Source organism: Vespa crabro, chromosome 2 (assembly GCF_910589235.1).
Source record: "Vespa crabro chromosome 2, iyVesCrab1.2, whole genome shotgun sequence".
In the NCBI taxonomy this organism is placed as follows: Eukaryota; Metazoa; Arthropoda; class Insecta; order Hymenoptera; family Vespidae; genus Vespa; species Vespa crabro.
Genome location: NC_060956.1, coordinates 326015 through 352500, shown reverse-complemented (window position 1 = coordinate 352500; position 26486 = coordinate 326015). Strand labels below are relative to the sequence as shown.

At 47.1% G+C, this 26486-nt stretch overlaps 1 protein-coding gene across 7 annotated transcripts in view; it reads left to right on the top strand.

Annotated features, from left to right (window-relative positions):
* The window catches only part of LOC124421975 (myocardin-related transcription factor A), a 152517-nt gene that overhangs the window by 85516 nt on the left and 40515 nt on the right, over positions 1-26486 (top strand). For 3 of the 7 annotated variants that reach the window (XM_046957796.1, XM_046957797.1, XM_046957798.1), the window contains exons 2-5: positions 1133-1295; positions 16588-16688; positions 16802-17033; positions 17699-17892. In XM_046957796.1, the coding sequence (XP_046813752.1) occupies positions 17811-17892 (82 nt within the window). In that variant the 5' untranslated portion in view covers positions 1133-1295; positions 16588-16688; positions 16802-17033; positions 17699-17810. The remainder of the gene's footprint in view (positions 1-1132; positions 1296-16587; positions 16689-16801; positions 17034-17698; positions 17893-26486) is intronic. The other 4 variants (XM_046957793.1, XM_046957791.1, XM_046957792.1 and 1 more) reach the window with 2 other exon arrangements.

The window sequence follows — 26486 nt, the reverse complement described above, 5'->3', positions numbered from 1 at the left end:
GGGTCAGAAATTTTATCTCCTTGCCACGCGGGACAACGGAACTCGTTACGAAAATTTCCTCGTTAATTAAAATCTTCGTACTTCGCCATCGATAATCGCCGAAATTTAGCAGCTTGCTCTCTCCTCTTGAAATAATTTATTGATCTTCTCATTACTAAGAAGCCGTAGAGAGATAGAAAGAGAGAATTCCGTAAGATATGGTGTGTCGTGAGTATCGCAACGGAGCTCTAGGTACCTTCGAAGAATAATCACTGAAACGATCCTCTCGATATTCCACGCGAGAACTCTTTTCGTGTTCTAATAGTATTTGTCACGCGAATGCGTTTGCACGGCTTCGATTTATTATAACTCGCGCCTCGCTAACGGATGGCACGGCTTTCCAAGAAATCATCGAGTTTTCTCGTTAAGACGAATTCTTGTTCGCGTTTGCGATCGATTCGAGCTCGTCGATAAACGCAGACCCTTCGTACGGCGAAGACGAGGAGGGCCCTATACTGGCTGCCGGATCAGGAACTATAGGTGTCCAAAGACTCTCGTAAATCTCTTCCTAACGCTTGCTTTATTACTCGTAATCAAGCAGCCATGAATTCTTCTGAGATCACCTACGTTATAGTTGGCGACTCGTTGCCCTCGACGCTCTACCTTTCTCCGCCCTTCCTTCTTTCTCTCAGCGCGCTACCGGTTCGTAGATGCCTATTGTCGGCCAATATTTTATCGTAAAAGTCATCGATCGGTCGCACTTCGTTTCGATTTAATAGCCGTTTTATTTTCAAAGGATCGTCGCTCTCGTAGCCATAGCAGGTCGAGCCAATGCGAACGAAACGGCCTCCGGGACCATAGACGTTTTTCTAACGGTTCGTTTGTGTCCGGCCGTGCGCTGAAAAAGTGAATTAGCGACGTACGAGTCCGAGACGACGATGAAAATTAATTCCGATTAGACCTCTGCTCTCTCTCTCTCTCTCTCTCTCTCTCTCTCTCTCTCTCTCTCTCTCTCTCTCTCTCTAGATCTCATCGATCTTGCGATCCCTGCTCCAGATACCGTGGAGCTATCTCGCGCCATTCCTCGTATTTAATAATCTATCCCGAGCGGAGTGCTCGGAACCCTCAAAAAGAAGCCGCCCTTTTTTTCCAGCGGCGTCTAATAATCCTCCGGATAGCCATCGAAACGATTATCGTCATGTTACCCTTCCTGCTTCTACCGGCTCTCGCCCATTATCGCCACTTACGACGCGTAATCGCTTCTGGACGATGTTACCGAGTGGAAACTGGAACGCTGCGCTCTCGAGGATTGTAAGGTACGCATTAAAAGAAGATACTCTATTTTAGTTCGTGCTCACGAAAACTTATACTTTCTTTATTTCGCATTTTCTCCTCGTCAACGTGCAATTAAAAAATTGTACATTGCAATTAAAATAATAACGATCGAAAACGATATTTAGCGGATTAATTTTAACCGGAGAAGCGTCGAAACGATCACGATAAAAAGATGAATAAATTTAATCGAGTCAACAACCTATGGTGTCCCTTAAAATTTTTTTAGCGTATCCGAGATACGCGACAACAAGAGCAAAAGCTTTGACAACGAAAGATCATTGCGATAAGAGCTGGTGTCGATTAACCGCGAGAAAAGGCAGGACCGTTCGTTTTTATCGTCAAAAATGATATGGAAAGAGTCGGCGCGCTTTCAAAAATCCGTAAGACCGGCATCTTACGGATTGGTGGCTCCTTTTCCCTTCCGTCGTGGCCTTCGAATGGAAGCACTTGGAGAGCGCGAGCCGGTCCGAGCTTCGATGGTAATTACCTTTACGATCAATCACAACGCTCATTATCTTTAAGAGCGGCGTTACAAGCGGCACGGCCTTTACTCGTTATAGGAGGAGAAGAAGATCGGTAACATCAGAGAACGGGAGATATACGAGTATATACGCACGAAAGCGTCGCCTTTCGACGATTACGTACGCATTTTGTACTCGTTCGTTACTTAGTAATTTCGTTCGTTGGCGTTATCGAGAACGCCCCTCGAAAACGTACGATCGTTTTTACAAGTTTCCTCTTGATTTTGTCAATTTTTCTCTTATTTATTTTTTTTTTTTTTTTCTTTTTTTTCCTCTTTTTTTTTTCTCGTAGTAGCTGTTATAGGGCTAATTTACAAAGACTATCATCTATATTACTCGCCCATCGATATGCATAGATCGAAATTTGCGAAACTCTAAGCGAGGGATCTCTAGACAGGGATCGTTTTCAGAGCGAACGAAAACGCGATTAGTACCTGTCCGTGAACGATTAATAACGTCTTCTCTCGTATCCCTATAACCGAGAAGTGTGTCCGGACTTGGCGATCGACTCCCTGTCGTTCGTCGAATCCACTAATTAATCTATGCGGATGCCCGTAATAATTAATCACGCGTCTTCGTTGTCGCACGTTCGGAAAGCCTTCTCTACCCTCGAATCTCTCATCTATTATTATTACGTCGAAGCGAATCTTTTTGTCGATTCGAAGGAACTCACGGTGGTACGCCTTTCGGCAAACAATTCCCAATTGAAAACTCGTCTAGTGGAACGATAATTATGTTCTTTCTCTCTTTTCGTTAGCGTCGCATCTTCCTTTAGTCTGCGACGGTGCTTAGGAAGAGAGAGAGAGAGAGAGAGAGAGAAACTCTCTCGCATTAGAAATAATTGTCGGCTGTCACGAGGCTCACCCGGCTGACCCTTTCCATCGTATATTTCGCTCGGTAATAATTGTCAGTGATAATTCATTTCGTCCGAAAAGGTTGGATGTATATTATCGTGCAACGCATCAATTACCGCGACTGATCGCCAATTTTATATATACACACATTAGCGATAATTGTTTCTGGTACGTACATATACATGTAGACGTATATATCCTGAAGAATCAATCGATTTCTTTGGCACTTTCGAGCCACGCTAGCACGGAAGAAATTTGTCTTTCTTCGAGCGTCAACACGCTCTCCAACGGAGAAAAGGAAAATCCCGAAGCACGAGAGCCAGGCGTGCGTTCCTGTACAGGCACGCAGACAGGTGGATCGCTCGCAAATAACAGTAATCGTGTGCGCGATTTTTCGTCGTCGAGCGGTAGCTTGTAATTTGAAAAATCTATCGGAGGCGTCGCGCCTAAGTATAATAAGAAGGCGAAAGGGAAATAATCGTCATCGTCCCGAGGCACGGTATCGTGGCACGTGATTCGACGTGTCACGAGCAGGCATTTCCGCAGCGTTCGAGTCATACGTGACACTGTCTCTCTCTTTCTCTTTCTTTCCCTCCTCGACCTTCTTCTGTCTCTCCTCTCTCTTTTTTTCCGAACCACGTGATATTTGGCATTGGAAATGCAAGACGCGAAACGCGCTCTGCACGCCGCTCACGCCCCGATCGGCGACGATTTATAAACGTTAATGGGTTAATATCGGTGGTTCCTGCCGCAGTAGTCCGACGAAACCTTCGATCACGTTTCCTCTCTCCCTCCCTCTCCCTCTCTATCTATCTGTTTCGCACACATACACGCGCAGCAAAAGAGGGATCGATGGGACGAAAAAGTAGCCGACCGACGGAATAATCCATGACTTCATATTCTCTGCTCTCGAACGGATAGTTTTCTCTCGCGTTCCAGAGCTTTCGCGGTGGCCCCTCTCGGCATTCGGAGTCCGCTCTAGCGAGAGGACCACAAGAAAAAAAAAGCATTTCCGAAGAAAGACGCTCGCTTTGAGTCTCTTCCCCTTCTCATTTATCGATCCCACGAATGTCCTGGCGACAAATAATCTCTTTTTTATTTACGTACCTATATCTACGTTTTGTCCTTTTGCATAGGCACGTCGAAATAAAAAAAAAGAAGAAAAAAAAAACAAAGAGGGAAAAAGGTTCGTGGGAAAATTGAAAGCGCGTGAATATCTCGATGAGTTATTCTTCGGACGTGTGGATAAGAAAAGACGATAGAGTAGGGTTCGTTCGGTGTGGTAGGGCCGGCGAGAATAAAAGACAGGAATCTCTCGATGCTTTCAACGAGAGCTTCCTCTAGAGTAGAGAACGAGGGTGCGATACAATCGATAGTACTCGTTCGTCTTCTGACCGATACGTTTGACCGGCATTCGATTGATGGATTTCCACGCGTCAACGTTTTCGTAGTCGTCGGATGTTGGCGGTCCGTCGTCCTGCTCGTTGTCCTCCTCGTTACACAACCCCCCCCCCCCCCGAGTACCTCGACCGAAGAGAAATTGTCCGACGCTTTGATTTCGCCTGCCTGATGAAAGGTTTTACTTACGTCGATCGACTTTTTCCTTTTACTTCTTTCTTTGTTTCCCCTTTTTCCTATACTTTTGGTTTTTTTAGATAAGGTGAGAAACATTAAAGCACGAGTACATCGGTAGCGAAAGTATCTTCTTTATACTTACGGAGATATCCGGCCAGTGAGTTACCGCGTATGAACCTGTTTGCGATCGAAAACTTCTTCCCAGCCGGTGAAAGAGAAGAAAAGAGACGGAAGGATGGTAGGTATGCTCGCTCGCTCGGCAGCGATCGGAGATAAGCCTTTCGAGTCGACAGGAACATCTCCTCGTTTGCGCCGATCACGTCGGACAAACGCGATCGAGAAAGCGTAATACGCGATTATATGGACGACGCGCGTTACGGCTACTTGCATTATCTACGTTCCAAAGTGAATTTTCAAATGTACGAGAATTTACTTTTTAGTACAAAGTATTTTGAAAAAAAAAAAAAAAACAAGAAAAAGAAAAAAAACAAGGAAACAAAGAAAGGAAGAAGAAAAGAAAATATCGATTCTTTAGATCGGACAAAGAAAAGAACACCCTTAAGGATTCTTTGAAGAAGTCTCGACGTCCTTCACAGAAGCTCCGAACGCTCGATCAAAATCCAAAGCGTTCAGAAGCTTGAAAAAGAATGAACGCCGAGGAAGCTGATCTGATCGATGGTTCAGGTATATCGTGGTGCGTAACTATACGTGCTCGGATCCTTAACTTGTTAGCCAGGATCGCCGATCTGTGATTAAGGTAACGGTAGTCATCAATTCGGCCACGTGATCGTTAGGCTGTCAGCCGACGACCGACATTTAAGAGATCGCCGCCGTGAAATCGTCCGACGTAATTTGCCACCTCTCGACGGCTCCAGCCGTGAAAACGATATTTTCTCTTCTCTCATTCGCACCCCCTCCCTTCTCTCTCGCTCTCTCTCTCTCTCTTTCTCTCTCTCTCTCTCTCTCTCTGGCTTTCCATTCAACTTTGAAATTCTTGTAGTTTAGCAAATTATCGAACGTACCCATGTAAACCAGATCGAGCATTGTTTTAGAAACACGAGCTCAAAATAAATCGGCGCTTGCTATGGCGTTTATCCATTTTCTTATCCGGAGGCTGCTCCTTTTGTAGCGTCGCGACTCTGTCTCGAGAGAATTATCGTCGTGCTAACGAGCCACTAACGAGACTCGCTTTTATCTTTTTTTCTTTTTTTTTCGTCTTCTCCTTCGCCTTCGTTCTTTCTTATTCTTTTTCGCTTATCTCCTCGTTCTTCTAGATCTTTCGTTTATCTTGAAACTTTGAATTGCTTCGATCTCCTTATTCAGAGACTTCATCGAGATGTAGAAAGTCCACGAGGAGGCGAGATTGAAAGCGTACTACTCGCGGAAATTATCAAACGAGCGATATCATTCCCTTATCCATATTATTTGCTCTCGAACGAATGCAGAAAAATAAGGGCGTATACCATACGTTGAAGATGGTAATATTTTAATGATCGAAAGTATTTGAGGAGTGACTCTCTCTCTCTCTCTCTCTCTCTCTCTCTCTCTCTCTGAGCCGTGTTGATCGCGAATCATGATCGAGATCATAAGTTTCGTAGGCGGAAGGAAGGAAGGATCGGGCGAAAAAACGGGGCTTGCGTCAACGGGGAAACGGAACGCCCATCGATCCTTTTCTCTTTCTCTCTCTCTCTCTCTCTCATCGTTTTCTACATATTTCGTGACGGTGACGGCAATGGCGATGCCAACAAGATGGCGGAAGATCGATCAAGGATTCTCCATTGGTCGATCTATCGTAATCTCACGAAGCGATCGTGGGCGACGAACGTTTTCGCGGATTTATACGAGCATCGCTCGATTCCTATGCTCCTCGTTCTCGTCAGTGTAAAATCTCAGTAGGAACGAAACAAAGAATAGAAAGGTAGATATATCTCTTGTCCGATCGGCTTTTCGAATTTCCTGCCTATTCGTTCGGACGAAAAAGAGATTCGTTCGACTTAATTGCTTATTTCATTCTCACTGAAATCGATTATTCATTGAAGTCACTTTGCTCGAAAAGATCGAGTTCGTGACACGCGATCATTAATTATACTTCGCAATTAGCAGCAGTTGACGGAAGCGCGAACAATAGGGCCGCGCGCGAGGCGCCGACGGGACGAAGACGATGATTAAGACACGCCGGCGAGGCGTCCTGCCAATTCACGATGACGGTCAGCGCGATCCAACGATCGAGATCTACGATGGAACGCTATTCGAACTTTGCCCTCGTCCTCTCTCGGAAAATCGATTTTAAGAATAGATACGGGCTGTCTTGTCACCGTTTAACCAAGGAATTTCCTTCCGACCCTCCCCGATATATCGATATAAATATATATGTCGACTTTTTACTCCTCGAATGTTCCTTCTTTCAGAGCGAAAAAAATCTCGATTTAATTAAATTCCGTTTGGACGATCGAACGACTATCGGAGAGAGCTAGTACGTAGAACGCTACGCGAGTCGAGATATCTCTCTCTCTCTCTCTCTCTCTCTCTCCCTCCCTGTTCGAATGCAGGTGATCGGAGATTAAAAGTCGAAAGACACTTATGGCTTATGACAAATGTAATCTACGACGTGACAGCTCAATCGGTCTCTAAGAGACGTTCGAGAGTAAACACGGCGATGCTCGCGCGTATGTTTCTTTACCTTCTCCCTCCCTCCCTCTCTCCCTCTCTCTCACACTCTGGTTTCTCTTTTTAGATCGAACGATATCTAACTAGGCTATCACAAGTAAACGTCCAACGGATACTTGGCGCCTTTATCAGACATATCTCCTTCAATGTATCATCTAGACTAGAACGTTTAAATTCAACATGATCTCCCTTTGTCCGGGGGTCTCTAGGAGACCCTTTCTCTCATAATCGGCGAAGCATTCCGTGATTGATTTGTCAATTTTCCTCGAGCTCGAGAGTTATCGTTAAAAACGCATTTAGAAAGGTTCAGGAGGATGGTCGATCGTTCGATAAGTTCCCGCGAGTTCTACGAAAGCAACAACATCAACGAATGCATCATCGCTATCGATGTCATTAGTAATTTTATATTCATCTCGGGGCATTCAGCGGCACCGTTTCGCACGCGCAGACCTTTCTACCTTGCCGCGAAGCGATTTATTTCCAGTCGCGTAACCACCGAGAGATCACCAGCGGGTCGAAGTCATTTTTCTCCTTCTCTCCTTTTCAAGCCGATTATTTTTCTTCGGCTTTGTACGGCTTTGCACTTTGTCTACGAAAACGTGGAACAATAGAGAGAGTAAACGTCAAAAAATAAAGGAAGCCAATTCTTTACGCAAGCGTACGATTCTTTTATGATTCGAAGATACAATGCAAAGATATATTTGTAATAATTGTTCCTTCGCTTCGGACGATAGAAAATGGCGAAAATCTCGATGGTAGAGTCTCTTTCTCGAGAAGGCCCTTCATTAGCATCGATCGGCGATCGCGGCGTGGGAGAGATTGTTTATCCTGTCGACTTGCCTCGGTATTCCTGAATCTCGACGTCGAGAGTTTACCGCCTCGTAACTTTGCCGAGGTTAAGGTACCCACTAAAGCCTCCGCAGGCTCGTCGCGTCCTCTCTCTCTCTCTCTCTCTGTCTCTCTCTTTCGTTCCTCTCCTCGCGGCCTTCTTTTCTCCCTTTGCTTACGCAGCCTCACCTCTCGCGTTGCCCTCTTCCTCCTCTTTCCTCATCTCCCTCGATGTTACGAGTCACGGCTGCTGAAACCACCGCCGTCGTCTTATCGCGTTCCCATACACGAGCTTGTGTGTTTTTGCGGTTGTAATATTGAGTCGTCAGGGAACGCCCACGCGTACCAAGGGAGGCGGGAGCCTCGTTGAAAAGGAGGGCTAAAAAGAAGGCGAAAGGGGTAGACCGTAGGTGTACCGCCGCACGCAACGTGGAAAACATACTCACGCGATAAATCTTCCTTCGTACGGCGCATAATTAGCTCCCTTCTTTTCCTCTATTCGTTTTTCGACAGAAAAGAAGAAAAGAGATAAGGGAAAAGAATTAAAGCCCCTCGTTATTCACTGTATCGCGATAACGTTCGAGTAATTACCTCGAAAAAGATGTAAGAACGACGTAGGCTGGGAGGACGTATTATGCGGGTGCACGGGAGATCGTAGGAGCGCGTGTTCGACGGAGGTCATCGAGACGCGTGCCTTGCCGGATAAAAGCTGTGTAAATTAGGCGCTCGCAACGTTCGTCACGTTTAAGCGAATCGGAGAAAGAGAGGGAACGAATTTACTCGTAACTTGACTACCAAGAACGTTGAGATATCGTTCTCCGTTTCTTTCCTCGTCCTCTTCTCGCTACGAAAATTCCAGAATAAAAATTATTCAGGAAATTCCACGAAATTCCAATCTAACTTTGACTTTTCTACTCCTTGTAATCTACTGTAGTTTTCAAGGGACAAAGTAATACTACAAGGGAATTATTTGATAAAAGGAAAAAAACGATCTTGTATTTTCGCATGTATCGCGAATATAATTCGATTCTTGGTCGAGAAAACGAATTGCCGGAACTGCTTGATGCATGCTTGAACGTTCCTCCTTGTATTGTACTAGGGGAATCCGTGATGGAGCAAGAGAAGGGGTTGAAGGAGAAAGAAAAGGAGGGAAGGAGAAGGAAGAGGAGGTGGAGAGGAGGAGGAGGAGGAGGAGGAAGAAGAAGAAGAAGGGCTCCTTTGTGAGACCAGCCTCAGGAAATCAGGATTGATATAGGGCTGCGGTAGGTTCGCTCGTAACTTTGTCCCGCGGTACCCGGGACGGTCTTGATTCATTAATCACCCTTGTACGAGCTCTGAACTCCGGGTGATTAGCAGGCGTGAACACCGACTCATGAGGGATATATACGCGATTGCCCCGGCATTGTCGACCACCGTGAACGTTCCGCGACTCGATTGAGACGTCCGTCTTCTTCCTTCTCCTCCTCTTCGAAAATCTATCCCCTCTCTCCTACCTGACTACCATCCATCGTTCTTCAACAAAGCGGAGATGGAAAACGTAACGAGGAGCCTACCTCCTCAAAGTTCGATGGACATCGAGAGTTCCCTTTAAAGAGATCGCACATACGTACTGTCTTCCATTCGAGAGCTTCGTTCTTTAGAACTCTTAAAAATTCGAAAACTCTGCTCCGGGATAGCTAAAAATACCTATACGCGATTGTACGGCGATTTAATCGAAGAACCACCCGTCGGGTTCGGCTAAAAATCCTCGCGGTTTCGTGGGTGTAAGTTACGAGGTAATTAACATGACTGTTAGTTACGATGCGGTCCAATCTTCGAGCTCCTTCGAATGTATCAAGGACCTCTTCCTCGTACCGGTTCACTCTTTCGCAATCGTCACCAGCTATATAAAAGTAACGTGAAAGTGGCGATCGCTCGCTATTAAAATGACGTCTTGATAATAATCCTCCGAGATAATCAAGATCTTTATTAGCGTTGCTTTCTTATTTCGGAGGATCGTCCCGTTGGCGGACAAAGAAAGAGAGAGAGAGAGAGAGAGAGAGAGAGAGAGAGAGAGGGAGAGAACGAAAGATTCTTGTGCGTTTCGCACTGCGCTCTCATTAGCCCTTTGCAGCTTCCGAGAAGAGAGATCATCGTACCGCGCGTGCATTCCTACATTTCTTCTATCGTCGATAGAAAAGATACCAAGGGAACACACCGCGATCTCTTTCTCTCTCAATAAATATCCGAAGAGTGAGAACTTCGTGGAAACGAGGCGTCGTGGAAAAAAGTCTCCACACGATTTTACAACGAATCCGAGGAATACGACGGAATTATTAATTAGTCGTTTCTTTATCCTCATCGACGAGGAGAAACGAGACCGCGGACTGTAGACGTATAAAATTAGCAATTTATTTCCATCATCGAGAGATGCCACAACGATTGTTTCGTCTTTTACTTCTTCTTCTTCTTCTTCTTCTTCTTCTTCTTCAGCTTCTTCTTTTTCTTCCTCCATCGCGTCCCACGAGATTTCATATTCGAACGGATTAACAGCTCCCCCTTTTTATTCTATCGCATTTAATTGGTTTCGTCCCGAAAAACAAAGCGGTCGCGTAACTCGTTTGAAGGCATACGATCGAAAATATAGATCCTCTTTTCGTAGTTTCGTTTCGTTTCGTTTCGAGAGTTTATTTTCTTGCGAGTTCGTTCACGACATTTCGCACAATCCGAGAGAAGAGGCTGATGAGGCTCGCAGGTACACACCTGGAACACGCGTCGACCCACGCAAGCACGCACGCGTGTACGAGCTATCACGCCTCCACGCGTGACGTCACACCTGGCTATATCTCGTAGAGAGAAGAGGAGTAAGAGGTAGAGAGAAAAGAGGCCTCGATGAAGGGGGGAGGGGGGAAGGAATGACCCGAACCGGTCCTCGACGGGTCAACAGCATATATGCGCGCCACCCCCGTAGAGTCCGTCGTGCGATGGCCCGACACGCGCGCCGGTAACGGGTGTCTCAGAAAAAAAATCCATTATAGCGAGTACCTAGGTCATATCGGAAAACTCGAGAAAAGCCTAAGAGTTTTCAACTACGATTATCTTCGGAAAGGAAGATACTGGAGTGCGAGGAAAAATGAAAGAAATAATACCCTTTCCGATTGTAGCACTGTTATACGGGATAATAATCGCGTATATTAACGGCGTTTCGGAAGTTCAATGAGAAAGGACGAGAAACCGAGGCCGCTAGCAAATTGCCAGCGGAATACTCGCGGTTCTCTGCATACCATACCAGCCGACTTTTATTACTTCGAACAGGCATCCTGCCCATTTATCATTTGCAACGTGTAATCGAAAATAGAGAAAGAAAATGAAGAGGATAGGAAGGCGTTGTAAGTGCTACCGACTGACTCGACGCGGTCGTCGCGAAGGGAGGAACTTGGGAGAGTTCGTAAGCTTTGTCTGTAAATTAATTAGAGAAATCCAGAGAGAGAGAGAGAGAGAGAGAGAGAGAGAGAGAGAGAGAAAGAGAAGAAGAGGTACTCGGTTCGTCCTTCGTTATTCTCGTCCCACGTGAAATCCTTTTGAGAACGCGCTTTGCGTCGGTGTACCGAATATTCGAGAGGAAAGTTCTGGAACGAGGCGCGCGACGGTAGCGAATCGCAAGCGAGCAAGCGAGTCAGTGTTTGTCGTCGTACGGTTGGCTAGTTATGTGCCCAGGTAGGTCTAACTTAACATTACCGACACGCGACCCACACACGCGGCGCGCGCGCGCCTCTCTCTGTCTCTCCCTCTCTAGGCCAACGCCAACGCACTTCCCTCTCGTCCTCTTTCCTCCGCGAGCAATCTCTCTCTCTCTCTCTCTCTCTCTCTCTCTCTCTATCGTGATCTTTCGAACGCTCGAGAGAGCACGCGGTAGTACAAGGGAATAAGACGGAAATAAGATACGACACAGCTGATACGCCTTCGCCCACCGATTACGCGCTAGGTGTATGTCGAAGATCGTCGATGATGTCATTCCCAACTATAAACCGCCGCCAAGTGCAAGACACTCAACCACCGCGACTTATACCACCACTTTATAATTGCCCTTTTATCGTTAATATATGGACCGTGACAATCCGATTAACAGATCAAACTATTAAATACGTATCTTTGCTTCGATAATCAATTTCTATTTCTACGATTTCTATCTCCATAACTACCGTAGCACTAAAGATCATCCGAGTCGTGTAACTTGGTAAATACTCGTTACCGAGCAAACGATGAAATTGATTAGAGATCGTTTAGAATCTTTCGAGCAATCGGTATTGAGTTAGAATCCTCGGTCTTTGGAATAAAATTCATTTGGAATCAAGGTTCAGACTGTAAGTAGTCAACAAATAGTCGTTCCCGTGATCGAATCGGTAATACGACTTCTATAAACACGGAATTCGAATGAACATCGAAGTGAAGGGAAGTTTGTTCCGCCGTCGGATCGAACGTCGTCCGCGACATCAATCATCCTGGACCGAACGTTCAAGACTTTCACCGTTCGTTACGACGTGGTCGTCGTCCTCCTCCTCCTCCTCCTCCTCCTCCTTGTCCTCGGCGTATCATTGCCGCGCTCAACAAGTAGTAGCCGTAATATGTATTATTTCATATGGAATCTCGTCGGTTCTTTCCTTTATAATTTCGCGTTATATCAATTCGTCGACGTTTACTGATCAATCGAATACACGATTGAAAAATCTATCGAATGCGGAGAATCTAGGAAATGAATCGATTCGTGAGAAGCGAACTCGTGAAACCTACTCGGAAGCTATCGAAAGTTCTCGCTTTCTACAAATATTTAAAGTTCCAGCATGTTGGTATATACTCGTAAAGAGGAGAAACGATTGCCGGCAAGTCCTACCGACCCAACAACGGCGCGTTTCTCAGGGCCAACTTTATTGAGGAAGTTCCGAGGGTGTGGCGGGAAGAAGTATTGAATTCATCGGTACGCATTGTCGACAAGATATACGAAGCTGGGGGTTATGGGTTAAGTGGAGCCCGTACCGTCAGCGAGAGAACGCACGCTCGTGATCGTCCAAGCTCGTTTCGCGCGTATCGGTGTGCACCGCACGAGCTTACGGAGCTCGCGCGATTTATAATCGTACTTTCCTGCTTAAACGGGTATAGAACGAAGAAGAACAAAGGAACGGGCTACTTTACGATCCCAACCCTCCGCAGTATAAAAAATCTCATCCTCTATACCTCGAAAATGAAGCGGAAGATAATCGAATAATCGGTCGGATAATTGTCCGATCTTCCTCGTGATCGTCGTTCGAACGAAATCGATGGGTGACATCATCGAGAGTAATCGTAGGAACGAAATCACGACTTCGTCGAAAGAAATTTGAATAATTACATGGAATCGTATCGTGGTGTAACGAATCGACTTGTGGGACGAGCCCGTGGTGTTTCATTAAGAAAGTCATTTTTCACGATGCAACGTCGAAGCGCGTAGGGTGTTTTATTGGCAGAAAAGGATCGATTAAAAACATAAGAAAGAGAGAGAGAGAGGGGGGGGGAGGGAGAGAAAGAGAGAGAAAAGTCGGACGGGCATTATATATCACGCAGGGTTCATTCATTAACGCTATTGACTTTCGGACAAAGAGGACGAGCTCGCGGTGCCGTGTAGCAGTGCAGGGAGAAACGGTAAGAAACAGCGAGGCTCGTGCGTGGACATTGTACGTACGTACATACGAGCCAAAACACAAAGCGCCGGTATCCCCTGACCCCTGACCCAGCCTCTAATGAGCGGCAAAGCACGGCTATTGTGAGAACACCTCCTTTTCTTTTCTTCAGCCGGATCCTCTAGCATTTTCTCGACGCGGTTCATACCCTTTCGCGAGAAACACGCTAGCTCGCGCTCGATTAATAATCGAAATAGTTATATGTTTGGTATATCTAGAAAGACATTGCGTAGGACGTTTTACAAGTAGCCTGTGTTATTCGTATTCGACGAAAACACGAAGATCTCTTATTCGACTTTAAGAGCAAAATTATTGATCGGCTCGGCCGATCGATGAATATTAATAAGTACCGATGACGGACGGTGCGAGCGACGTGCGTCGGTTACGCCCGCGTTCGTCGTCGTCGTCGAGAATAGTTTATTTCTCATGAGAGAGACAAAGCGAGAGCTTTCGATCCCAACTCGATCGATTTCGGTACCCTGTAATCTGGCAGGCTCGCCGACGCTCGTCGAAAAATGCTAAATAATCCCACGATACTTTTGACATTTCGGCGATCGAGCGATCTTATCGTAGCGTGGGCGATATATCCTCGCATTGGCGCCTTGAACGATCATTATCTCTTCGAGATTAGACGGGTAAATAAAATTTCATGAAATTCAAGAGATCAAAAGAGAATATAAGGACCGACAAAGAGCTATTATCGCTTCTCGGCGTACGCGCCGCACGCACGTCGAAATCGTTTGACGAAAATTCGCCGATCGAGCGTATCGACGAGAGAGGAGGGACGGATCAGCAGGAAGATCCCGAGTCCGGGCGGCGATTCCTCGAAAACGAGGGGTCCTTAAAAAAAGGGCCGCGAGGGAGGGTCGGGAGGGAGGGAGGAAGGGCGAAGCTCGCCGTCGCCGTTCTTGTCGGTCGCGGAGACGGCGGCAAAGGGGAACACCCAGTACATGCCAACGACATTCCCGAAGTGCAGCGCGCAGTTTTTCGCGGCTACCGAGCGCGCAAGGCAATGCAAGGCGATGCAAGGCAAGGCAGCAGAACTTGGCCGCGAGGAGGTAGAGAGGAGGAGGACGAGGAGGTAGTAGAGCGGGGAAAGAGAGGGCCTGACGAGAGAGAGTGACTCAGAGAACCGCTTCTGGGCCAGACGCAAGGGCGTACACGCGCCTCTTCCCCGCGTACACCTCCTTGAATTTCACGAGCGCCAACCTCGGGATACGCCTGTGCGAGCTGATCGAAGATCGGAAGATCGCGAGAGAGAAGAAAAAGGTGCAGCTCGAGAGAGAGAAGAGCGCGAGATTTATTTGCCCGAATTTCGACGGGCGGTCGATGCGCCATGCCCGCTTCCGAGGAATGCATTTCGCATTCGGTATCTTCCACGGAATATGTCCTTCGAGAGGGATCCTGTCTCTCTTATTTCTCTCTTTCTCTCTCTCTCTCTCTCTCTCCCCCCCCCCCACATCCTCAACCCTCCTTTCTTTCTCCTTCTTTTTCTCTTCAATCGCCCTAGCCCCACCTTCTCTGCAAAACCGGCTGGAAAGATTTGTTATTGTTTTCGTATAGCTCCTGAACCTTTTTATGCAACCTTTCTTCCTCTCTCTCTCTCTCTCTCTCTCTCTCTCTCTCTCTCTCTCTCTCCCCACTCCCCGCCCTCCTCCATCGCCTACCCGCTCATCCTTCTTCGTCCATTCGTTGACCCGAAAAAGAGCCGAAAAAGAAGCAAGAAGGATCTTTGGAAAATGTCAAGAAAAAACGATCCAGCTAACGATCCGAGTTAAAGGACGTCGATCGACGATAAGAAAGAGCGTGTGAGTCCTCAGAGTGTGACGAAACGAAGATGCGAGAGCTCGTACGAGCCGAGATAATTACGCAAAAGTAGGATGAAGGGGAAGAAGAGAATCCTCTGCTAGAGTCTGACGATATCTCGGATCTACGATCGGGCCGCGAATCATCGGGTGATGTATAGACCTTACCGTGGACTCTCGAATCGGCGCTATTAGGCCATTGGCGTCCTCCGAGAGTTTTTGTGCGTTAACCAGGAGATCAACGCGCGCGCGCGTCCTGTAAACGACGATGTACCCCAGGTTTAACTAATGTGTCCGACCGGTTAGGCGCGTATTGATCGACCAGACTAGATTTATGTCAGCGAATGATTCACGGCGTGATTTACAGCGGATTGTCCGACGCTTGCATACTGATTGGACCGTTTATTCCGTTTCTCCTTTCTACGCCACGTAGGAACCCACTAATCATTTATTGGGTTAAGGTGAAATCCTTCCCTTCTTCTCCTTCCTCCTATTCATTTGGTCTCGCTCTCGAAGGCACTTCCCCTCTCTAGCACTTTTTCTTTTTGTAATGGATCGAAAAGGCATCCGCGCTTTTGGACCTCGCGACGAACTTTGACTCATGAATCATGCAAATCGTCTAGATACGTGAACCGCCTGCTCGTAAATCGAAGTTTAAGGAGGACAAAATAGTGAGAGACTTTTATCGATACTCGAACTCGAAGTACGAGTTAGAGTTATCGCGAATGCATCGTGTTTTCTGACGATTCCGAGCTCGCGGCTATCCGAAAGTCCCGCGGGAGCCCCCGCATCTTCCTCCTTCTTTCTCTACCTTTTGGGTCGATCTCGTCGTTCGATTCTCGATCACGAAGGCAGGGCACGCGTGTCGGCCGCCCGTAGAATGTCGTCGTAACGACGTGTCTCCCTTCGTCCCTCACTCATCCTCCAGATCCTCCTCTTACTCCACGGGTACCAACGTTAGTCCCCTTGGTCGGACGGAGCCCCTTGTCTCTTTTGCTTCTGCTATGTCCAGAGGTGATCCCTCCACCACGACCGGGGTAGGAACGAACGTTTAAATTAGGCAGGGAATCCCGTGGAATGCGCGAAAGAACTCCCTGCTCGGCATTCCGCGAGGTTTTGATACGCCCTCGGGGCTATTGGTCGACGGGGGACCATTAGCCCTTATGCGGTGGGAATGACTCTCGAGGTCCTTACCGGTCAATCCTCGTTTACGGAGATCCTCCCTTCGAAGAGTCCTCTTCCCCGTTGCTTTCCTTCCTTCACCCGCTCGCTTTTTCACCCAATCGTCTAATCAAATTTTTCACCGTCGCTCGTCTTTCTCCGTTTTCAGAGTCTGGCCACAGGTTGGACAGCGGCTCCCCATTTTGGAGGATACAGCTCGATCAGGACCTTTTGGATACCATAAGTGCGATTTATCCTGAGTGGTTTAAGGTAAGTACCCCTTTCCTCTGTTACGTCTTCTTCTTCTCTTTCTTTTTTCTTTTTTTTTTCTTCTTCCCTTTCCTTTCGCAAAGCTGAAAAGCCGAAAGCATAACGAGAAAAAGTTCTTCTCCCGTAGGATTATACTAACGGCCGAGCCTCTACGTCCTCGTCGACCAGTACTTCCGGCCCTCGGTCGAACAACGGTAGCAACGTGGCGGCGGACTCCAGCGGTGTCCTCGAGAACAAGGTCGCCAAGGGCGATTCCAAATTGAAAGCAAAGTCGAAAAGGGCTGAAAATTTCAAGGAGAAGGATCGAGAGAGAAAGGACGCTAGGCGCGACAACAAGGACGAAAGGTGAATATATTTCTTTATTCTTTTCTTATTTCTCCACCTTCTTTCTCGATGGACATTGGATCCTTCTCGAATAGTCCATCGATACATGGGCGCGAACATAAGCGTTCCTAACGACCGACTTCCTCTTGAAAGCTCGAACGATTTGAAAGTTTGCAGGTCACTTTCTTACGATCCAGCTGCGCGTAATTTTCTTTGAACTTTAGCAAGATCGGCCGATAAGCGTCGGGCTCTCTCTCTCCTTCCCTCGTGAATAACCGATCGATCAATCAACGATGTTGGACAAGCTAATACGTATGTACGCAGAGATAACTACGTCGTTTGAAAGTATCGCTCCATCGATAAGTTCATGTTATAAAATTGGTACTTTTCGAGTGTCGATTGATCCATCATTCGTCGATCGAGAAGATACAAAAAGCACGAAGGCTCTTCTTTCCTCGAGAAGGATGGATCCAAGATCGAGGCGACACTTTGTTTTGCCGGCGTTCCTGCGCGCGGCGGTGTCCATCCTTCCTTCCTTCCTTCCTTCCTTCCTTCCTTCCTTCCTTCCTTCCTTCCTTCTTTCTTTCTTTCTTTCCCTCCTTTCTTCGGTCTCTTCCCCAAAGCGACGTATGAAAGATTAATTCGCAAAACTCGGCCCTTTCGGTCCGATCCCCTTGAATCCGCAGAGACGCTGGGAACGGTAAGAAAAGCACGACGAGGGCTTCGCCGCAACAGGATAAAACGACGGTGGACGTGGCAGGAAGGAAGACGGCGGGTGTTCCAATATCAGGAGCAGAGATGGCCGAAGGCAATCAGTCGCCGCCGAAGGCGGAGGTCGACGACTCGCCCCTTCAGCATGCCATGGATCGCAACAAGGAGTGTGAGTACGCTTTTGCTTTACCCTTTCACTCGGTTATCTTTTTTCGATCGGACGAGAAGATCTTTATTATTTATTACAATGCGTTATTTTATTATACATTGAATTCAGCTCGATGTTCAGCGGTCAAGGCTGCAAAGGCAGTCCGTTGCGCTGTTGTCGCGTTGTTGATCGGTAAGATGAGTGGTAAAGCAGTAACGCGTACGTTATTCCATTCGCAGCTCGATCGACCGTATCCACGTTCAGCGTGTCGGGAAGGAGGAAGTCTCGTCCCTCCGTTCGGAATAAGCGATGAAAAGGTCTAACGGTCCTTTCAGAACGACGACGAACGTTTCCGATCGATCGATCGATCGATCGATCGAACGATCCGTTCGAGAGGGAGACTTTTATTATGCAAGCCGTTCGTGTTTTACGCGCTCTCGTCAACGAACGATGCACCACCACCACCATCATCCTTGCAGAGTTGTACTTTTGTTGTACGCGCTCGTGCAAAGGCGCCTATAATAATCGATGGAGGAGGGCCCGCCTATCTTCCTCCATCCAACCCCTCTCCCACCCACCTCTCGCCCACCCCACACTCGTTTTTAACGTTCACTGGGGCCTTGCCCCATTATGCTCACGGCAACTGTAATCATCCGCTCGTTATTCGCCCTAACACCGATCCCCCAAGAGTGATGCTCTCGATTATCGATTCGGAATCCGACCATTTTTTATCCAATAAAAACGGCCAAGGGGCCTTTTTATCACCGCGTAAAATGCACCTCTTCTATTTCATTTGCCGCTTCCGCCGCCGGATACCGATACCCGGATTATCCCTTATTCTTTCCCCTCTTGGAGAGTGTACAAGTTTTTTTTGTTTTCTTTTCTTTTTCTTTTCTTTTTTTCTTTTTTTTCTTTTTTTTCTTTTTTTCATCGACCGTGCGAACCTTTTCACTTATCCAATAGTTATCCAATAAAAGTACGATCGAAATGGACTATTGTCAGGCGAGAGAGAGAGAGAGAGAGAGAGAAAGTAATATGAAGAAACAAAGAAGGTTACTCCTCGCTCTCCTCCGCTTCATCGTCGATGAGCGGGCAAAGAAGCGAGAGGAGAAAAGCTGTACGAGCGAGCTTTTATCCGGCAGCGAATTCCGTTGCGTACGTACCTATGTCGATTCACCGAGTCCGCGGTCGAGTCCGAAGCCGAGTCGAGTTCTCCTCATTAAATCCGCGGACCACCGTTCGCAGTCTTTAGAACGTCATTTTGTCGCGTTTATCGACCGCCTTTTTCTGCAATTACTTTTTGTGATCTCGGGATCCAGAGGAGACTCTCCTACCTGCCGCAAGTATCTTGGATCGTATTTGCTCGTACCGCTTACGACACTTGTGTACCTATCGTCGTCGTACGTGTACGTACGTAGGTTGCGTGTGCCACCAGTGACGCGCCGGCACTCATTCCCATTATTCCATTGATTTCGACGAGCGAGAGTCTCTTTAAGCGGACGATCTTTGCCAAGTTAAATATATATATACACACACACACACACATGTATAAATTTTTGTTTACATCCATTATATATTCTTATTGCGGAACAGGTAGAGGACGCTCAAAGTTCGATTTTCTATCGCGGAACGGGAACAGACTCGTTTAGCGCGCGCGAAAACTCCGAGGAAGAGGAAGAAGGTGGTGGGGATAGACGAGTTCCGTTCGCTCTAAATCCTGGACGCCAGTGTTCGAGGACAAGTTACTCATATACGCGCACCCGAGTTAGTACCTTTGACGAGAGCACCTGCGCGTTTGTGTGCGTGGCGCGAGCACACTGTATCTAGCACGTTCTGCAAAAGAAAGAGCACGTGTAAGGTGCGCTCGGCCGCAAACTATAAGCGGAGAAATATAGGTATATAGACGGGAAAGAGAGACAGAAGGCGTGCCTATTTATAACGATGATATCATCGTCGATTACCTACGCTTTCGCGTGGACAATCGTAAATTCCGTAGCTCGCAGAAAGGGTGCGAGAAACTTATTCGATATCGAACCTCCCTGATATTTCTTTATCTCTTTTTCTTTTTCTTTTTTCGCGAGTCAAAGACTCGAGGAGTGTAGGCACACGAGTTTTCGATAAAATCGAACTCCCGTCCTCTCTCTCTCTCTCTCTCTTTCTCTCTGCCTTTCATTTTCTCTCGATAGATCCAGTAAAGTAAAATTTCTTCTTTTTCCTCGAGGATTCCTAGGAGTCGACCGAGAGTACAGACCAAGAAAGACGCTAGGAAGTTTGTCGAAGCGGACGACACGATATCGGTCCACGTCAAACTTTCACCTTTAAAGTATCGCGCGTACCTTTCCAACCAAGTCTTTTCTCGGTCGAGTAATTCGCTCCTTCGGACATCGTTCGACGCGCGCTTTTGCGCCTGTCGAACGATGAAAATAAGAAATAAAGAAAGATGTTGCAATTTAAAGAGAGAGAGAGAGAGAGAGAGAGAGAGAGAGAGAGAGAGAGGAAGAGAAAAAAGAAATAAGATGGACGTTTAATCGCAGCCGAAATATTATCATTACGAGGCGAGGAAGATCTCTCGCCTTATCGCCTTAGGTCGTATTTCCTAAGGAGAAAATGATGTCGGAATCTCGCGTTATAACGGAGGGACCTCCTTTCGGTGCTATAAAGACGATAACCTCGAACGTATCTCGTATCGGGTCGCGTTTAACGAGACGTCGTCATTAATGAAACGTCCCACGCGACACGCTCGTTTTCCATAACAAACCACGAAAGGCAACGACGCAAACGGAAGATGGGCCTTCTCCGAGCACACGCGAGGAAGTATCCTCGACTCGCGTGGAAACGAATTTCGTAATGACCAACTAATTGGTGGACGCGATAAAACGTTCGAGATTTCGAGAGACACCGGCAATTAAGAAGAACCACCAGTCGTTTTCCGCCTGGCTCCTTCCCGTTCGACTTCGTAGGTCCGATGTTCGATTCTTTATCCCTACGATCTAAAGAGTCAAGAGTCAATTCTACCTTTGTGCCGTTATACTCGCGTCGACCAAGGTCTAGCGCGAAGACGTTGTCGTTTAATCATCGCAAGTTCCTCGACACGTATCTCTAACGCGACGCGATAAGAGCTCTTTCGAAGAAACGGAAGAAACTCGATCTGGCATTTTCTTCCAATTCGTTGAGAAGATGATCGCGGAGAATGACCGAGGTCTTTCTCTCTCGCGCGCGCGCACCTCCTAATTACACGGCGCGCGTAATGTAGCACAGGGCTCGCTTTGAAAAATTTACCGGTCTCCAATAATTACATGGCGTTTCGCGCCGAGACGAAAAGCGCTTTTTCTTCGTCCTTCCCTTCCCTCCTAGTTTCATTAACTTTTGATCGAATTTCCCGGAAACGTTTAACGCCATTACGAGATTCGCGGTAAATCCATGAGCACGTGCGAATATCGTAAGACCGATTCTGCCCGGCATACGACGTGTCGTTAAGGACGACAAAATAATCTTTCTTAGTTGCACGCACCATCATTTCCACATTGAGTATGTTATGTCAATCGTACGCGGTGATCGCGAGGGATCGATTTCTGCGTCACGCTTATAAATAAATCCTGCGTTATCGTTGCATATTCATACGCATCGACGTGCTTCGTGTTTCTGTGGGCGAACCGGCTCGAGATATGTCGAATCGAAGTGGCCGCGCTCTCTCGTGTTCGGAAAGTATAGCATTCAAATTTGCGCGCATGCCGGTCCTCGTCGTCGTCGTCGTCGTCGTCGTCGTCGTCGTCGACTCTGCGTTCGCGTGTTCGCGAACAAAAATCCGTGCACGGCGTGCGTGCAGGCGCAAAAAAAAAGAGGCACACGTTCGGCGGCGGCGGCGGCGGCGGCGGCGGCGGCGCAGACTACCCACGCACGCAACATGCTGTTTTATAGTGCCTCTCCAATCGCTCGCTCCTTCGTTCGAGACGTGCCACGTGCCCTCCAAACGCAATCTCGACGATCGTTTCCTTCGCGACGGCTTTCCCTCGCGACTACACTTTCCTTTCTTTTCTTCCTTTTACTCCTTTTATTTTTGATCTCTTCGAAGGACCGCGAGAGACTTTCTTTCGTCCGCTTCAACGTAGCGTGCAAAACTTGATTTATCTCTTGGCGAACAGAACGCCATGGATGTCTCATTAGTGGGACATCGAATCGACTGAGATTATCGATATATTCTACCGTCTACGTCTTTATATAATACCAAGATTTATGGAATATGAATTTCGCTTCAATATTCGCCAAAGAACAAGAACGATAATAATAAGAGAGAAGGAAGGATAAATAATAGAGATTTCGTTAGGTAGAGTCGCTAAAAGAAAAGGAAAAGGAAAGGTTCGTTCGAACAAGGAGGAGGAATGCGTGCATCGAAAGGAGGCGGCGAATTGAAATTCAACGACGTCGGCGACGGAAAACATCGACGGAGAGGAAGGAAGTGACGTTAGTTGGTATTCAAGGCTGACCGATCGATCGAAAGCGAGGCGAGAGAGGAGAGGTGGTGAAGAGTTCGGCGCTAAAGAAGAAGAGAAAGAAAGAGAGGGATCTTTGAGAGCCAAAGAACTCCGATGACCGAGTCCGCTGTTATAACGTTAGCGACTACCTTAGCATCGTTTCTTGCGCGACGCCCACGCGTAGCGAATTAAACGGGACATCCTCTCTTCCTTCCGCGAGCGTTCGTGCTCGGAAACTCCTAATTCGAGTCTTTGCCACGATCGACGACTCGACTTCGATGCAGCTCCTTCGCTACTATCTTCTAACCAATCACATTCTTTCGGTAACGAATTAATAATAAATAAATAAATAAATAAATAAATAAATAAACGAACTTTGTGAGATATCGAAGACGACGACGACGAGCTAACCTGGGACAGTTCTGTAGCCCACGCGCCATTGTGATCGGTGCAAATCGATCGGCGGCCACCTGGTGAACGCCGTATCTCTCGCCGTTTTCTCCTTCGACGAATGACGCGCGCGCAAAACCACGGTCGCGAGAAAAATTTCATTCTCGAACGCGGCTCTCCTTATGAGAAGAGACCGCTGCCACGACCGACAAGGACGCACCGATCCGACACAACCGACACCGTTATTATTATTACAGATCGCCATAATCGGCCGATCTTTTATTCTCCCTTATTTATTTTCATTGTTACACGGAGAAACGAGTTCAAAGGAAATCGAGATACTCGCATTCGTTCAAAGTCTTGTCTACGTTTACCTAGAATCGCTAGACTTTTATTTTTCTACGATTTTCTACGATTTTTTCAAGGATTACGTAAGATAGACCGAGAGCTCGCGCAAACGCTCTTAATCGTTTCCTTTCTTCGTACTTTTTTCCATCCCCCTTGTCTTTACGCTCGAATAGAAAGGATCTCCTAACAACGCTTCGCGTATCAGGGTCGGGCCGCGTTGCAATTAAGTCATTAAAATCATACCATTCCTCGCGATTACCGTGCGCGCTATTAAACCATATCTATCATACTTTTTAAATAGGACATCGCTCTCGCGATCGTCCTATCGGACTTTTCCAAACTAATACTCGCCGCTATATCTATAAAGAACGGCGGCGTACAAAGATCGATTAAATCGAAGAAAATTCATTTCTATGTCATTTTTCCTTATCGGAAGTTCGTCTACAAGGACGCTCTAACGTACCTATTAACGAGAAGTATCATAACGGCGTAACACGAGGCGCTTTGTTCCGCGAACAGACTCGCGGAAGCTACGAAAAATAATCGGAATCTATAAAATTTTTCAATCTTTCCGCAATCCTTAACGGTCCGTACATAATTTCCTCTCGAAACGCGCGTTCGTTCCACTTTGTCCTCGTCGTCTAAGAAGAAAATGCATGTCTCCCTCCTTCACCGATTTCTCTTCGGACGACTATAACAACGGACTAATAATGCTCGAAGAAAAGAATCGACTTGTCAGCTTTGCAGGACAATACACCTCCATTGTCTATTATCCTTTTTCGCGCTTCCTTACACGATTGCCAATAACGATTCCAAGCTCGATATTCGCATTTATTCTTTTCTCCGCGAGTTCTTTATGCGTTCAGAGTTTGTTTTACGCGTTCGTCATCAACAACAACCTCCATGTTTATTACGTGCGCGCGCGCGCGCGCGTTATTTATAACGCGATGCGATGGAAAAGGCCACATATGGTTTCCGATTAGTGGTCAGGAGGAGATTGAGCAACGGTATTTAGTAAGCCGAGGATGCAACAGTCCCGTCGCGACTCCTTCCTCCCAGGCTTGCGGTCCTTCGCAGAGAGTCCTTCGCAGAGTCCTTCGCCTTTTGAACCGGCTTGAAGTCTACCTTCGAGCATATGATTTTCTCCACCGCGCTAACCACCGCCGTTCAATCTATCGAGATTCGAAACGTTATTAGGATCGTCGTAACTCTATGTCAGCCGACAATTTCTAATGTTCGTAGGAGAGAAAAACGAGTCGCACGGTGTTATGCCTATCGTCTGTCGTACTACGGTACCTACTGATATGCCGTCTAGCTTATTCTTCGAAATCGATAAAAATTCAAGAACGATGTCGCAATCAGGCGCAATTATTAGGCCGCAATTAGTTTCGTTGCGTCTTCGCTACCTGCTTTCTGCGATTTCGTACGAAGGCAAATTATTCCGTACTTTGTGTCGCGGCGCTCGCTAACGTTTTCGCCGCGACGTAATGAAATGGTAATAACAACGTTGCGATTCCGGACGAAACCGCCGCGCCGGCGTCATTACGCGGCTAATGTGGGAAATCGTCGCTGCTGGAGGAAGATGAGAGAGCAAGAATGAGAGAGCAAGAATGAGAGAGGAGAAGGAGAGAGAGAAAAAGAGGAGAGGTGTTTGCTCCCTCCATCGGTTGGCATGCCGCGACGATGCTCTCTCGAGCTCGACGTGAATTCCGAAGCGGTGAAAGCGCGACGTACCTACTTGTTTTTAATTTAACCGCTGTCTTCGCACCGACGTGGATGCACCGAATATTCGACTTTCGACGGGGCGTCGACGACGCTGTCGTCTCCCAGGAGACAAGAAAATTATAGCGATGTGCGGAAAAGTCGGACGACAGATTTAATTACGGAGTCGAGCGCTCAGAGAAGAGAACGAATCGAAGAAATAGGATTTTTTCGGCGCGTCTACTTCTCGGTCGCCCACGGCAGTATCATCGTGCCCCGGTGTCTTATACGCGACGAATAAAGAGACGAAAATAATTACCACCTCGGCGAGTAATTACGAGCCAGTCAAAAGGGACGAGGGAACGTTAATCGAGCTGCGCGCAACGACGTTCGATAATTTCCTTTCCCTCCCCCCCCCTCTCTCTCTTTCTCTCTCTACGACGCTTTCTCGCGAGTTTCGCGAGATCGGACCCGACTCGAGCTCCTCGGACCCATCGAGCGAGCCAACCGAGAGAGAGAGAGAGAGAGAGAGAGAGAGAGAGAGAGAGAGAAAGAGAGAGAGAAGGAATTACGAAAGGAGGGAAGGGCTTTGATCGAGGCGAGATACAAATTGCTAATTACCTAATTAGACCCACTGACCCACAATGGACGCGACCACCCGGTATGCGCTCGCGTGCTGCGAGCGCTTGGAGAATCGCGCCTCGCCTTTCATCGTACCCTTTATTCTCGTAATTTCCGCGCTAATATCTTCTCGCGTAGCTGGTGAGAGGCGCAAGCGCGTCGTTTCGAGGCCCTCGGCGTTTTTAATTTGAACAAACGTTAGCGTTACTTCCCCCTACAAGAATCGCCTATTTTATCTGATCTTTAGTCGATTCAGGTTTCTACTTGAGGTTACGATAAGGCCTCGTCGTTTTCTATCGTCGAAAATAAAGAAAAGATTTTTTTTTATAAATCGCAAGGCGCGATACCCTTTTGTGAAAGGAATAAACGAATTTCATTGAGTGGCGACAGATAAGCCGAGCCCTGGCGTCATAAACAAGCGATTATCTTAATTAAGTGGGAATTGTTTTGGCCCACGCAAACCGAGCACCACCGGACAGACCGCCGCGACTCTCTGCCCACGTGTGTGCAATCCAGCGTGTCCGGCTCGAAAGGACTCGAAAGAAAAGATCCACGTGCTTTTAACTCTCCCAACTTGCGAATTGTCAAATTTTCGACGCTCCAATGACTCGTCGAATAAACTATATTGATTTCGTTCGAAGAAAGATGATGATATTCTAATTATATACTAGTGCGATGCGATCAGATTTACCGTGCATTGCGAGACTCTACGCCAATGTGCCTCCTTTTTAATAAGTCGCGCGCATAACTCTTGCAGTCGACTTAAGTCTTAACATCTGTAAATCCATAAATCTCGGCTCCAGCCTTGTACAAATTATAAACGTATTTTCCAGTTCTCTTCAGGCGGATTACTCGAGTCGCATAAAATTGCGATAATCCCAGCATCGAATCGCGTTCGTAAACATATTCCTTTGGTATTCTTCATCTTCCTCTCGTTTCATGTTGCAATTTAGCGGCGGCCGATTATGAAAATCTCGTAAGGAGTGTTTACGGGTACCATCTCTAAAATGCGTTGCCTCTGAGCATGACGCAATTCGATGTTTATTCCTCCTTCGATCCATCGAACGAACGAACGAACAATTT